Source organism: Stegastes partitus, unplaced genomic scaffold (genome assembly GCF_000690725.1).
Source record: "Stegastes partitus isolate 25-593 unplaced genomic scaffold, Stegastes_partitus-1.0.2 Scaffold78, whole genome shotgun sequence".
Classification (NCBI taxonomy): domain Eukaryota; kingdom Metazoa; phylum Chordata; class Actinopteri; family Pomacentridae; genus Stegastes; species Stegastes partitus.
In genome coordinates this window covers 259,933-273,678 of record NW_007577809.1, presented here as the reverse complement: position 1 = coordinate 273,678, position 13,746 = coordinate 259,933, and the positions used below count along the sequence as shown (strand labels likewise).

The 13,746-nt window shown below is 43.0% G+C and overlaps 2 protein-coding genes across 3 annotated transcripts; one reads left to right on the top strand and one right to left on the bottom strand.

The window, feature by feature from the left end:
- Nucleotides 1-2,602: 2,602 nt before the first annotated feature.
- Nucleotides 2,603-9,296, top strand: trmt9b (tRNA methyltransferase 9B). Its single transcript, XM_008276630.1, has 4 exons — nucleotides 2,603-2,739; nucleotides 6,290-6,489; nucleotides 6,669-6,842; nucleotides 7,231-9,296. The coding sequence occupies exons 2-4, from the start codon at nucleotides 6,336-6,338 to the stop codon at nucleotides 8,190-8,192; spliced, it is 1,290 nt and encodes a 429-aa protein (XP_008274852.1). The 5' UTR covers nucleotides 2,603-2,739; nucleotides 6,290-6,335; the 3' UTR covers nucleotides 8,193-9,296.
- A 69-nt stretch (nucleotides 9,297-9,365) lies between these two features.
- On the bottom strand, nucleotides 9,366-12,974 carry hdac12 (histone deacetylase 12). 2 transcript variants are annotated; one of them, XM_008276628.1, is made up of 8 exons: nucleotides 12,860-12,974; nucleotides 12,633-12,776; nucleotides 11,494-11,653; nucleotides 11,213-11,409; nucleotides 10,969-11,119; nucleotides 10,615-10,731; nucleotides 10,399-10,541; nucleotides 9,366-10,303 (listed from the first exon to the last, which is right to left on the bottom strand). In XM_008276628.1, exons 1-8 carry the CDS (start codon nucleotides 12,926-12,928, stop codon nucleotides 10,280-10,282), a joined length of 1,005 nt encoding a protein of 334 aa, XP_008274850.1. In that variant the 5' UTR covers nucleotides 12,929-12,974; the 3' UTR covers nucleotides 9,366-10,279. The 2 variants fall into 2 exon arrangements, with proteins under 2 accessions (XP_008274850.1, XP_008274849.1); XM_008276627.1 differs by having other exon boundaries at nucleotides 12,633-12,942.
- Nucleotides 12,975-13,746: the final 772 nt, after the last annotated feature.

Here is a 13,746-nt window from a genome sequence, read left to right as displayed (position 1 = left end):
TCGCCATTGTTCAATAACCCAGCGGTGCGTCTGACAAGAGAACAGGAGATACAAACATTCCTGCTGCCTGTACTTCTAGTGTCGCCTCTTTTTTTTTTACTCTCAGATATCTAAACCTTGACCCAGCCTCTACTGGGAGGGCTTGTCACCGCTGCATGCTTGGCGGATTTCCACTCTGATCCCAGACCTTCTTCCTCTGCTCCCTCCTTGTTCGGTGGCGTCTAAATAGATGACAACACCTGATCTGAGTGTTCCACTGCAGGTCTCTAGCTGAGGCCTGTAGATTTATGGCTGCACTAACAAAAGCCGGTTTCATGAGGGTGAGAGAACAAAGACTAGACTTTAACCAAATATACTGTAAATGGTGGTGTCTTAAGTCAACAAACGGATAACATCGCCCAGCTGCTGGCTTCCTCTATTTTTGCATTTTTTCTGTGCTGTTTTGTCAGACAGAGAATACTCAGAGGAGCAGCTGCATAAAAAACACCAATCTGGGAAGAATCCTGTCCTCGCAACACAAACACCGTGTAGGACGGTACGTGACTGCTAACTGGTTTCACGCTTGAATAGAAACCGACAGTTGAGCAGCTGCCGACACCTTCAGCGTCTCACTTTGCTCGCTGGCCAGCAGTGTAAATGTGTTTGAACGGTGTGCTGGCCAGGTGTGGCTGGCGTGTGTGTGTGTGATGTTAATGTGCAGCAGGAAAGAGCACATGTGCTTTGAATAGTGATGACAGCTGTGATTAGTGCTTTGTGCCCACTGAATGGCAGCAGAGAATCACTGTTATTACTGCTGCTATTAACCATGTTAGAGGCCAAAAAGGACGGAATAAATCAGAGCAGACACTCAGGTGGGAAACGGAACAAAAGAAACTGGACACGATGGACTAGTGTATGTCAAGTATCACACTAACCAGAAATGCTTAGTGGTGTAGAATGCAGAGCTATTCTTATTTCATTTTAATGTTTACGCAGCTGTTGCATACATTTCATGCCTATGCAAGTGGAAAATCAGGGCGAACAGGAAACTGCAGCTCAATACATCCTTTGTTTGATGTCAAAGAGATCCTTGGCATGGCTGCTCCTTTTTAAGAATCAAACAAAACTCAGGTATAGTTTTAATTCCCACCACATGGGTTAAGTCCGTATTGTAAATGTACACCTGATGGATTGTTGTCAGCCTCTAAATTAAACTGTCCAGTCATGTTGCAGCCTTCAGATGCAAACACTGAATTTAAACAGCAGTTAAATGTCCTGATGGGAAAAAAGGATAAAGCAGAAAATCAGGCTCTCGTGAGCTGTCAGATACGGTTCACGTTGTTTATTGTGGTCGTCACGTGAGTTTGACAGCCAATAAGAGCCGAGCTCTGCGGCCGCACAGCGTGTCATCTTTTTACACACCTACGACCATCAGCTGCGTCAAGACTTTCATAATAAGACCAGACAACGGCTCACATGTTCTTCAAAATAAAAGCGTCTTTTATTCGAGAAGAAAACTTTCAGTACAATACGCACAGTTAAAAAAATAATAAAAAAAAGACATCTGTAAATACTTGAAAGCAAGCAGGTTGATTCATGTAGCATCGTGTCGTACACAGAAGTTATTCAAAGTGCTTTACATGTTAAAAAACAAACAAATACAGACTAAATACTAAATACAGAAGATTAAAATAAAACTAATTAAAATAGATCAACAGAAGAGTCGAATAAAGTGTGTACACATTTTTAAGAATAGTTTAAATTGATTGACTAAAACCTGTAACATGTTTTTGACATAAAGATAGTACCAAGATACATTTGAAATGTATTCTAATTTTACTATATTTCAATATTGCATTTTTCTTTAACAAATGAAACTGGTAAAGTCAAGTTTAATGCTATAAATATATTCCTAATGTTACAATTAACATAAATAGAAGAGCTGATGCTATAATTTCACATTGATTTGTTTGTGAAATGAGAGATATCTTGTATAGTTGCAACAAACTCCCCAACAAAAATATTGAATGTATGCAGTAATCGGTGCATAATGTAGATAAGAAACAGTAATCGATCTAGCTATCATTTTTCTATTGCATAGGTAATTTTTTTAACGCATGTAAATATCCTTTATTTAGAAAACCCACAAAATACATGATAGATTGCATGTAAAATTAAGGGTAGAATATGGATTTTAAATATGAGAAATTACAACATTTTATGAGATTGTTATTTTACTACATTTTTTAAGTGTTTTATTTGAACAAGAACATGATTTTTCTTTTTTCTCTCTTTCTTTCTTTCTTTTTTTTTTTTTTTTTTTTAATACCACGCTTATCATCAGTACTATCACGACATCCCAAACTTGATGAAACATTTCCTTTATTCACTTGAAGTTACGGGAGCGTTGTTGCACTCCGCAAACACGGTTCCGTTTATAAATGCTTTAATTTTGAAACCCACACCCGGATGTGCTGCTCCGCTCTCCCTCCACCTTGACAGGTGAGCAGCTCAACGTGCTGTGGGTTTGATGCCGTCCTGCGGGCAGTACGCTGCTGGCCGTCGCACTCGGCGGGGCTCTGCTTCGGTTTCACGGTGTTCGTCCTCACCATGTCGGTGACGGTGGGCTCGGTGCCGCCGTGTGGAGCACCGGCCTCTGATCCCGGTGACACGTCGATCCTATAGATCCACAGAGGGAAGTTTTCCTCCAGCGACCTGAGGACTGAGGCGGATTGTTGCACGGAGCCTGGTGCGTTCACGGTAAGTGAATTTGCATTTTCGGACAACATTTTAGGGGAATTGGTGCAGATTGTTATGAGAAAATTGCATTTATTGCAGCGTGTAAATTATGTTATAGTTGCTTAGATGTCTGTGTACATGCGACCTTGTGTTTTCTTTAATTCAGATTCTACTGTTAAAAAAAAAAAACTTTGATGGGACTTGAAGCTCACATACACAAGTCTGAAATCTGACTAAATTTGATCCTGCAGTTCATTGTAATTGAGAGCATCTGAGATTGTTATTTAACTGATCTGCAGTGTTTCCATCCTTCTCCATATCTGCTGCATGTTATTTGCTGCACGTTGTGACTCCAGTGACAGTAATGAGGGGACTCTAAGTTGAGCAGACTAAAGCTCTCGACCTCTCACCACATGTTGAGTCATTAACTGCTGGCATACTTGATGGATAAACCTGTTCTCTGCGGCTGCCTGTGTGCAGCAGCAGCAGCAGCCCTGTCTGCTCATAACAGCACCACTGAGGTCACAGCTGTCAACATGGTCCAGGAACATTTGTTTACATACGTGCACCATAATGCAAGGAGGGTTCAAAGGCTGCAGATCTGCTGTGACCAACAGACCTCGTTATGGAACTCCCCGACAATTTGTCAGGGCAAGCACGAAAGATCAAGGCCGATGTCACCTTTCATCCTCTGAATGTCCTCCACCTCGGACAAATCTGCGCGCTGGACGCTGCCTCTGTCCTCTGATTTAATTTTAGTTCCCATTGTCAGTCAGAGGCAGCGCTGTGAGCCTCCCCAGCTGCTGGTTACATAATGTCAGCTGAGGACTACCATAGTCTAGTGAGCACAGGGGGAAAACTCAGGCGCAATTGAACACAGACAATACGAAAAGAGGCCAGATTACAGCGTTGCATAAGGGATGTTTTACTTCCACTTGGCCGGGGTGATGCAGATGATGGTGGTCCAGAAATAGGTCTTGAGTGAAGGATGCTGCATGCACTATATTTACCACCGCAGGAGTGCATGAACAAGCCTGTTATTGCACAGTGAGGGGAGAGAGAAATATTTGCATTTCGTGCAGCAGAGGTCGGCCTTTGCTGCTGGTATCCTGTTGTAAATGTTCCCAGTCATGCTCGTTTGTGTGCACAGTGGGAACCAGTGCATATTAAATTCTAGGACGTATCAAGAGAGGTGGAGGGGGAACGTCTGATGGCTGTGCTTCTGGTTAACCTCATCAGCAAAGTGCAGCGTGGCATTACATGGTTCATTAGGTTGCAACGCTCAGTTTTAGATTGATTTAATGTGAAATTCATTACTTGAAACACTCTTTTATTCTCTTTGACGGTCCAACATGAATGGATGGAGGATGGGGTGAATTCCAATGAAGTATTACGCAATGCATTCAGAGATAAACACGAGTGGGAGACCGTATTCACATTTGGAAGGTTTAAGTTGTATGTTTTATGTATGCATTGCGGTGATTATTGATTTTGCCACTCGTGTCAGCTGCATGTTGGCAGTGACATATGATGTCTGCTGGGATGGCTTAGCAGCGCCGACAGCTCTCATCCATCACATCTGATTCAAAAGAACAACTTGTATCTCTCGCTCGCTTCTACATCACATAGAGCTGAAAATCTTTGTCACATTGCACACAGTGTGAAAAATCAGAAGTGTGCTGCAATCCTGGCCACGTGTTTGTGTGTGGCTTCAAAACGGATGCTTCACAGCAAAGATACGGATATAGTTCACTGGTAACGCGCTCTGTGGGATTTAATGATGATTCAATGCTTAATATACAACAACAATGCTGAATGCAGGTGAAGGAGGAGCATCCATCCTCTGCTGATCTGTCAGGAAACAACCTAATTTTTGTGTTACCCAATTAAAAATGGCATTTTCGTCATTGATTACGACTCCCTCAGTAGTTAAGTTTAATATCTGTCATTTAAAAAAGATTATTCAAGCGAAAAGGTCACAGCAGCCAACAGCTCTAAATCAACAGTTTAAGTTTGATAAATGAATGCTCATTGTATTTCTGCTATTCTAACTTATCTCAACCCACTGGTGCCGTGCTGTTCATTTCTTCAAGAGGGCAGCTCTGAAAATCTTACCAAGATCGCTCCAGTCTGATTGATTTCTTCAGCTTCGTAAACATTCGCTTATAAATTCTCTTTGGAGTCAACGTGTGATGGGCACCGCGTTCATGTGTGGGTTTGATTTGCATGAAATTAATTCAGCCACAAGATAATAACCACACAGGTCATTGAGGACTCTGCGTATTGAGACGTTTTTTGTTTTTTTTCTTTTCTTAAAGCAACAATCGAAGCCTTCGGATAATGACACAGAACAACTCTTTGTACATACAGTGCTTGAGGGAGCCACAGCAGCAGCACTGCAGGAGCTGTGGGCTGCATCCTAATAAACTGAGATGACTGCAGTGGGAGCTGTGAATAACACAAACATCACAATTACATAATCCCCAAAATTCTCAGTTGAGTCTGGAATTCTGTACTCGGTTTCTGAATTTAATATACATACAGTGTGTACAGTGGAGTGGCGGCCTGTTGCTGAAGGTAGTTCTTTATGATTGTATGTTTGTGGTCGGCGATGCTGCGTTTAGCTCTAAAGTCCTCATTCCAACATCTTCAGGTCAAAAACAGAAACATATTTATGTTAAATATATGTACAGGAAACTGCAAGTAGCCACGTTTATGTATGAAAAGCACCAGCAACAACCTCCACTAAAGCTGTGTTGCAGTGCTGTCAGATAATCAAAAATAATGCAATCAGGCTGAAAGTCTATTCACATGTGTATAAATTAGCCGCGGATTTCCGGGGAAGCTGAACGTCCTCCTCAGAATCAATGAGGGTCATCTTAGGTGAACATGAGTCCTGGAGGAAGAGCTGATGCCTGAACTCTCCCACTGCTTTTACCGCTGGAGGAAGGATGACAGCATATTAACCCCAGCGCCTACTTACAGAGTGTAAAATATCCAACCAAAATCATTAACTCAGACGTGATCGATGCTGCTCGCTCTGCATCTTGTTACTGACAAAAAATGATTTATGCGTTGACTTTCCACTTCTGTGTTGCAGTAAAAACAATTTGTCACGGCCGCTGTGAAAGCGGACCTGCTGAGTGTTTTGCGAGATGAGATCTGCCTCCTTGCCGTGACCTAGTTCGGTTGGTTAATTTCTAGTTATGAGCGAAGGATTACAAATTCAACCCACTGAGCTGCACTCGTTGGGTTTCACCTCAGCCTGCCCTGGAGGAGCGCTGCAGGCTGGGGCGGCTCACTAATGCTGCTGCTGCTGCTGGTACTTGAAGTACAAAGCGAAGGGTTTGGCATTAAATTACCGCTGCTGCCTGACAGATGTTTGAGTGTGTCTGCTGATTAAGGCTTCCAGCTGACCTTGTTAGACCTTAACAAGCATGTCTGGAAGAACACCACTGTGCTGGTCCACTTTAGGCGTCTACTTTTTTTTTTTGATTTTCCTAATGAAGTAGGCTAACTGTTTAATGGATTAATTATTCAGAAATCAGCAGAGATTATTCTGTTTCTGCAGCCATGATGCTCTGAAGCCGCTGCATGAGGCAGCCTGGACGAACACGATGGAGGAGGCTGCCAGTCGACTCGAGCGAGACCATGTGCACAGCGTCTATGACAAGATTGCTCCATATTTCAACGACAGCCGCTACAAAGCCTGGCCAAAGGTACGACAGTTCCTGCTGGACCTGCAGCCCGGGAGCATCGTTGCTGACATTGGTAGGTGTCGCATGATCAATTATATAGTGTGCTTTTTCTATTGTTTTTGGAAACACAACAAGTAATTCTAAAAGTGGCCTCTCTTAAAAGAGAGGGAACATATATGTTACATCTAATCAGGCCACTTATCTTTCATAATCACGCTCTAACGCTCTCGCTGACCGCCTTGTCCTTGGCAGGTTGTGGCAATGGCAAGTATCTCCACATCAACGAGGAAGTGTTCAAGCTGGGTTGCGATGTGTGTCGCCCCCTGGTGGACTTTGCCTGGAGCCAAGGACACGAAGTCCAGATATGTGACGGACTGCATTTGCCTTACAGAGACGGCTGCTTCGATGCTGTGCTCTCTATTGCAGGTAACAGACACGTGCGCACAGTTAAAGAGGGGTTCGGATGTTGTTGATTCCTCCCACTCGGGCACAAATGGCTCCCTACGTATACATGTTGCAGCTGCCATTTGCATGGAATTAAATTAAGTCTCATAATAATAAACATCAGTTCCCCGTGAACTTGTGTTGCCTAGCCAACAGTGTGAAATAATTCATGTGTCCTCTAACAAAAGAGTGTAATTAGGCCCAAAGATGACAACAGACACCCACACTGTTAATTTATCTTGTGCTCCTTCCACAGTGTGCATGATGTGTTCTGTTGACTGCAAGTGCTGAATGTGACACAACATCATAATTAAATAAATGCCTACGCACCATCCCACTTAATTCTGACAAATTTATGTTTATGTGGCAGTCATCCATCACTTGTCCACCAAAGAGCGTCGTATTCGAGCAATAAAGGAGATGGCTCGCACCCTGCGAGTGGGTGGACGCATCATGATCTACGTGTGGGCCATGGAGCAGAAGCGGCGTAAATTTGAAAAGCAGGACATCTTCGTTCCCTGGAACCCCAATCCCCACGCGCCCGCCGGCCTCAGCAGGGAGCACGTCAAACCCAGGAGGAGAGCGACAGCACAGAGCGTGAGCGAAGCCATAGACAACACTGAAAAGCACAGGAAGGTTCGAAGCACATCCTCTGTGGCGGACGAAGAAGATCTGTCCCGCAGCGCGCCGCAGCAGAGGACTCAGAGACTGTGGTTCTTCTCCAGGTCTCTGGATTCTGTGTTTGACTTCGGGAGCTTAGCCATCTCCCGCTCGTCCTCCAGAGACCTGAGCACTTTATCCTCCCCCTCAGGCGAAAGCGAGGGGAACAAGGCCAGCCAGCGCGGGAGAGGACGAGGCCTCATCAAGCAGGTCTCCAGCTTCTTTTCCCCTCCGTCTGTGATCGGATCGGAGGAGGACGTGTTCGGCTCCGTCACAGACCTGCACAAGGGACAGAACGACCCCGGAGGCAACAACAGCACCGCTAACAACAACGGCACAGAAAACCAGAGCGTCTCAGTGTCTCTGGCCCAGGAGTGCGGCTCTTGGGCTCTGCCGGATCTCGTCTCTCTGCAGCGGGAGCACCTGAAGCAGTGTGAAGATGAAAGCGAGGGAGGGCAGCAGGGAGAAGAGCAGCGGGAAAGCACAGGGAGTCCTCGGGGGAGCAAAGGGCAGGTGGAAGGCTCCTGCCTGAGGTACTATCACGTCTTCAGGGAGGGAGAGCTGGCGGAGCTGATTGAGAATAACGTCGAAGAGCTCCACGTGAAACACACCTACTTCGACCACGCCAACTGGTGTGTGGTGGCAGAGAGAGTTCAGCTGTGGAAGATCTGATTTGAACTGGTTTACTTTGCATCGCCTCTGCCTCAAATTTTAGCACTGAATCACACATTTGATAAGTATTGAATAGAGATGTTGTTGGAGGTACACGTAACACTAAACTACTCCACCGCTGACATTCTTTACTCAGCTGTTGAAAAAGTGTGATTTTTTTATTATTTAAATGTTTATTTAAGGAGTCAGCTGGGTGTCACTGTTTTAGAAGGTCACTGTAATGTTTTAGCACACAGAGGATGACAATGTTCAACAATGGCTCTTACTGTATACAATACCACAGTTTTTTAAAGTATTTAAATACATGAAGCCAACAAGCAGTATCCAAATGTCCAGCGTAAGTTCTCTTTTACAGTCAGGAATTTGTTTTTAGTATTTTTTTCCACAGTGGCTGATTTTAGCTCTTTTAAAAGAACATTTCTGTAAGAAGAAATGTTAAGAAATGCACTGTTTTTGTCTTTGGATTTCAAATATTAGCCTAGGAGGTATTTGGGAGATTACCAGATACACTTTCATCTGCTGTTACATGTTTTAACGCATTCATTTCAGTGGAAACGTCTCACTTCTCGTGTGTCTGCCTGCTTTACAGTCGCACGTTCCTGTCACGGACGTTCTCGGTGAGGCTTTCTGTAAAACCGTAATCTGTCACAAAACCGTCGTGGAAAAAAGTCGTGCAGAATCTCTTCCAAAACAATTAGTGCCATCGTCTCGTTTTGTTTCAAAGATCACGTCGCCAAGTGTGTGCGCTCGATGTTAATATTTGCAATAGTTGTGTATCGTCTTGTAACTTGGCTGAGCACACTAGTGCGTCTCAGCAAATCAACTGCCTCATATACTGTGAATAAACATTGCACTGCACCACCAAATATGTCGCTGCTTGATGTCAGTGAATGACGTAAAAAAAAAAAAAATAGGTGAAACTTGAAACATGCTGGTGATCTGTGAACATTGTGCCACGGATGGTGCATCTTCTCATCAGTACAGTGTGTGTGTATGGACCAACTGTGTTTGTTCTGCAGTGGCAGCGGTACCTTAATGTCTTATGTGACCTGATGTAAACACTTCTGGGTTTGATTTTTCCTTATTAAACATTTTTGTTCATTAGTGTTTTCGTGTTGCATTTACTGACCAACAATATGCATCTGTTCATGTTAATAACCACAGAGTGTACGGTTCAGTAATGAGAAACTTTATTTCTGTAGCAGCCTCAAAACAGCCGAGCAGGACAACTTCTCAAAAAAACATAATGCATGTTTACAAAAGTGGGTTTTTGAAAGCGGTTTGAAACACGAGGCAGAGTTTGCAGCCCTGATCTCCACAGGCAATCTATGAGCACATCTAATAAATAATTTGGAGCAAGATCTCTCAGGGCTTTGTGAGTAATCAATAACAGCTTGAAATCAATTCTGGAGGTAACAGGTAGCCGGTGGAACGAGATGTGCTCATGAGTCCCGAGTCGGTTTCGGATGAGGTAGAGGCGAGAAAGGGATTTAAAAAAACATAAATCGTTTTTTGTTTTTTTTTACTGTAGCCAGAGAACAAGTAATTACAAAAGTGTAAACGACAAGTTATGAAGGTGAGACTAACAGTTTTCAGATTTTTGGTAGAAAGAAATCAGCAGGATTGAACTACAGCTGAGATTTTAACCACAAATGATACCAAGATTTCTGAGTTACTGAACTAAACAAAGACTGTTCGATATCTGGGTGTTTGCAGCAGCATGACCTATGATCAATATCTGCCTTTATTTGCATTTGGCTTCAGGACAATTTGCAAAGTCCACTTAAGGATGTCATGAAGCCAGTTTAGCAGCTTCACAGTGTGCTGACAGCCCAGTATTGAGTGTTGTATCACTAAAAATGAAAAAACTGATGCTACGGCTACCTTTAAGGTGGCCGAGGAGTCAGTATTTATTAGTTGTACAGTTACTACTGCGAACTGAATGTCTTTTTAAATCACTTTTCAGCCAACAGGCGAATGCACCAGCTTTCCAGATTAAAATATCCTGAGTGGACTTCCCTTGATATAGGAAGGATGCTTCTATCATTTTTCAAACATGCGACATGTTTGTTCAGAAGATGAGGGTTTTACATCCCACACTCCCTCCAAACCTGAAAAACAAAGAAGAAGGTGATTTATTTAGTAATTATTTCTGTATTGAACTGGTTCATTTGAAATAATCTGTCTAAGTCGCAGTTCATTTTACCTGAGTTGCTGCTCTGTGGACGATGGAATGTCTGAGGGCCAGTTTGTCGATGTCTCTGGAGTATCCTCCACCGATAACAGTAGCGACAGGAACGCCTTTACTCACCACCGTCTTCATCACATACAGGTCTCTTTGATAAAGCCCTACGAGACACAAAAAAAAGTCTCTAAGTGATTTGTAGTCAGAGATGCTGGTGTGTAAAGGAGAATCGCTCACCTTCATCTGTCAGACGGAGCCTCCCGAGTTCATCCTCCCAGTGAGGATCAACACCGGCGTCATATAAAACCAGGTCTGGGCGAAAACTCTCCAGCAGCCAGGGAAGGTGTTGCTCCACTGTTAACAACACAATCATTAGTTAACTTGAGGAAAACTTTAATTCATTTGCTCTGCACATATAGCTTCATACAACTATTTTTATATTGCTTTTAAAAAAAAAGAAAAAGCTGCAAAAAAATATATGATCTTTGAAAAAACTGAAGACATTAGTGCTCCGTTTGAGATGCGATGACATGACTGCAGCACTGTTCTCATCCAAACACTGAACACATCATGGCCCCTGCATTAACGTACCTGTGGAGAGATACTCCTTGTCTTCCAGCCCATCCTCCACGCTGATATCTAGATCACTCTGCTGTTTACGGAGGGGGAAGTTTTTCCCACAATGCACTGAGAACGTAAACACAGATGGCTCCTCTTTAAAAATGAAAGCTGTGCCGTCGCCCTGTTGGATGCAAAAGAGGTGAAGTTAGCGAATAACACAAAGTCGAGCTTAATTGTTGGTCTTTGAATCACAGCAGTGACAAGTGAACTCCACCTGATGCACGTCTAGATCCACGATCAGAACCTTTCTTCTGGTTGAGGAGTTGCTCAGCGTGTATTTGGCTGCGACCGCTAAGTCATTGAGGAGACAGAAGCCTGAACCGTAGCCGGGAAAGGCGTGATGGGTTCCTCCTGCCGTGCTGCAGGCCAGACCTCTCTGCAGAGCCACCTCAGCAGCCAGAACAGTCCCACCTGTCAACAGCAGAGAAGGTGATAGCAGCGCGGTGTGATCTTTCCACGCCGTGCAGCTGTCAAGTCGCTTCTTGTTCTTCTCACCTGTTTCATATCGACAGCGTCTCACTATGCCTTCGCTCCAGGGAAACCCTGTCCTCCTTTGTTCCCGCTCATCTATTTTTCCGTTTATGAAGTTGCTCAGGTACTCCTCGGTGTGCACGCCGCTCAGTAAATCTTTAGAGGCAATTTCAGGGACCCACACCTACTGTGAGGAAGGAAAATCACATCAACTGGAGAATGTGCTTTTAATACTAATACGATTTTTTTGTACAAGCAGTGATTTAACATCAATCTACCAGCTTTGTCTCTCACTGAATAATCGAGTATCAAGCTGCCACCTTAGAACAAAAAGTCCCAAAGGCGACATATTTGATTATTTTGTCCAAACTACAGACCAAAACCACAAATGGCCAGTTTCCTCAAAAACAGAAAAATACATTTCATTATCATAAACAAATAGCAAATTAGTTATCATCTAATATCAGTTGAGTTTTAGTGACATTTCAGCCCAATAACGTGCATAAAAACAAGTCTAATCAAATAACTGTAACACCTCGAATCTTAGCAAGTATTACTTCTTACTTTTCTATTCTAATCTTATTTAAGCGTCCTGATTCTGATCATCAGTAATGTATTATAGCTAATTGCTTTTCTATTAAATAGCACATTTATTCTCATGTTGTGTCGTTCTTTCAGAGCATAAGACTATTTATTTGTTAATTTAGTCTAAGAGAAGCCTTTATTAATCCCACAGTGAGGAACTGTGCAATGGTACAGCAGCAAGGGGGATAATAATAACAATAAAAGTCATAATTATTATTATGAACTGTATTTTTATAGCCTTTTTTTGAAACACACAAAGTGCTTCACATTGGCAGCCATCTAATTAAAGTACAGGGAAAAACTGATTTATATAAAAACCAATGTGTTGTAGGAAAGATAAAGAGATATAATAAATTAAAGACCTATAAAACCTGTAGTGCACACATGTAGGGATCATCAGTGGAAAAATAAAAATTAAAAAAACATACATAAGCACTGGTTCTTCTACATGTGGATATCCAGATTGTACAAATTCTTTATTCTATGATTAGACAATATTGCTCAGATTCTTCCTAAAGTAGAGTCTAAGTTATTATAACAGCTGTATTATTCATTTGTAGTGTCAATGAGCCTCTCACCTGTCTGTCTGTGATGACCTGGTCTTGGAGCAGGAAGTGTAGAACTCTGGGGAACTTGGCCATGGGGAACCTGTGGTTGGTCGGCAGCTCGCACACATACCCGCTGTGGTGGATTATGGGAAGTCCAGTGGATTCATGTCTCACCTGCGAGAGGAACAGGTGAGCTGGGAGGTCACTTTGAATGCACGTGTTTCTAATGTTCGGGCATGAAGACATCAGTTTCTTACTAGCTGAGCGTGGAAGCGTGTGCAGCAGGACAGAGCTGCTCCGAGCCTCCTGCACAGGACGCGCTTCATGTTGAAGGACGGTCTGCTCCACAGAACCGGGGACGCTCAGCTTTTACGCACTCTGATGTTATGAAACCGAAGCAGGGGGACCGTGAAAGAGCCGCTGGAGTCGGATGTTTGACTGAGACCAGCTGTGCTCTGTGCTGCTGCCATCTGCTGCCGTGGAGTGGAAATAACACGGAGGCTGGTTGTGTCGTGGGGCCCTGGCGCCATCTACCGACTCCAGTGAGTACTACACAGACACCGTGTGGGCCCAGTTGGTTGTGAAGTTTTCTATTTCAGCTATTGGATTGGATGAAATCATGACAATGAGCTGGAAAAGGATTCAGAAAGCTGATTGTCTAATCAACTGCTGGTTTTGATTTTGGATCAAATCTTTGTGTTCTTCTGAACTTTTTGGTGGAATTAGGATACCTGTGATCCAAAATGACCTGATGCTGATTATACTAACAAATACTTACAGTGCCCTCGTTCTCATACTCTGTTTGCACTATTCTCTTTTGTTTGCACTATTTGTTATATTTATATGTGCATTTTTCTGTCTCGTATGTGTGTATCTCGGTGTTTAATGCTGCTAACAACAATGTGAATTTCTCCACTGTGAGATAAATAAAGGCTTATCTTATCTTATCTTATCTTATCTTATCTTATCTTATCTTATCTTATCTTATAATTATTGGCACCCCTGGTTAAGATGTGTTGAAAGCCTTAAAATAAATCCAGTTTTTATTGCAGAAGCGTGCTCTCACAATGAAAATTGTAGAAAAATGTAACCTTCAAGTCAACTCAAATGAATTGTTGGCAAAAGGGGGTTGTACGAAGTATTA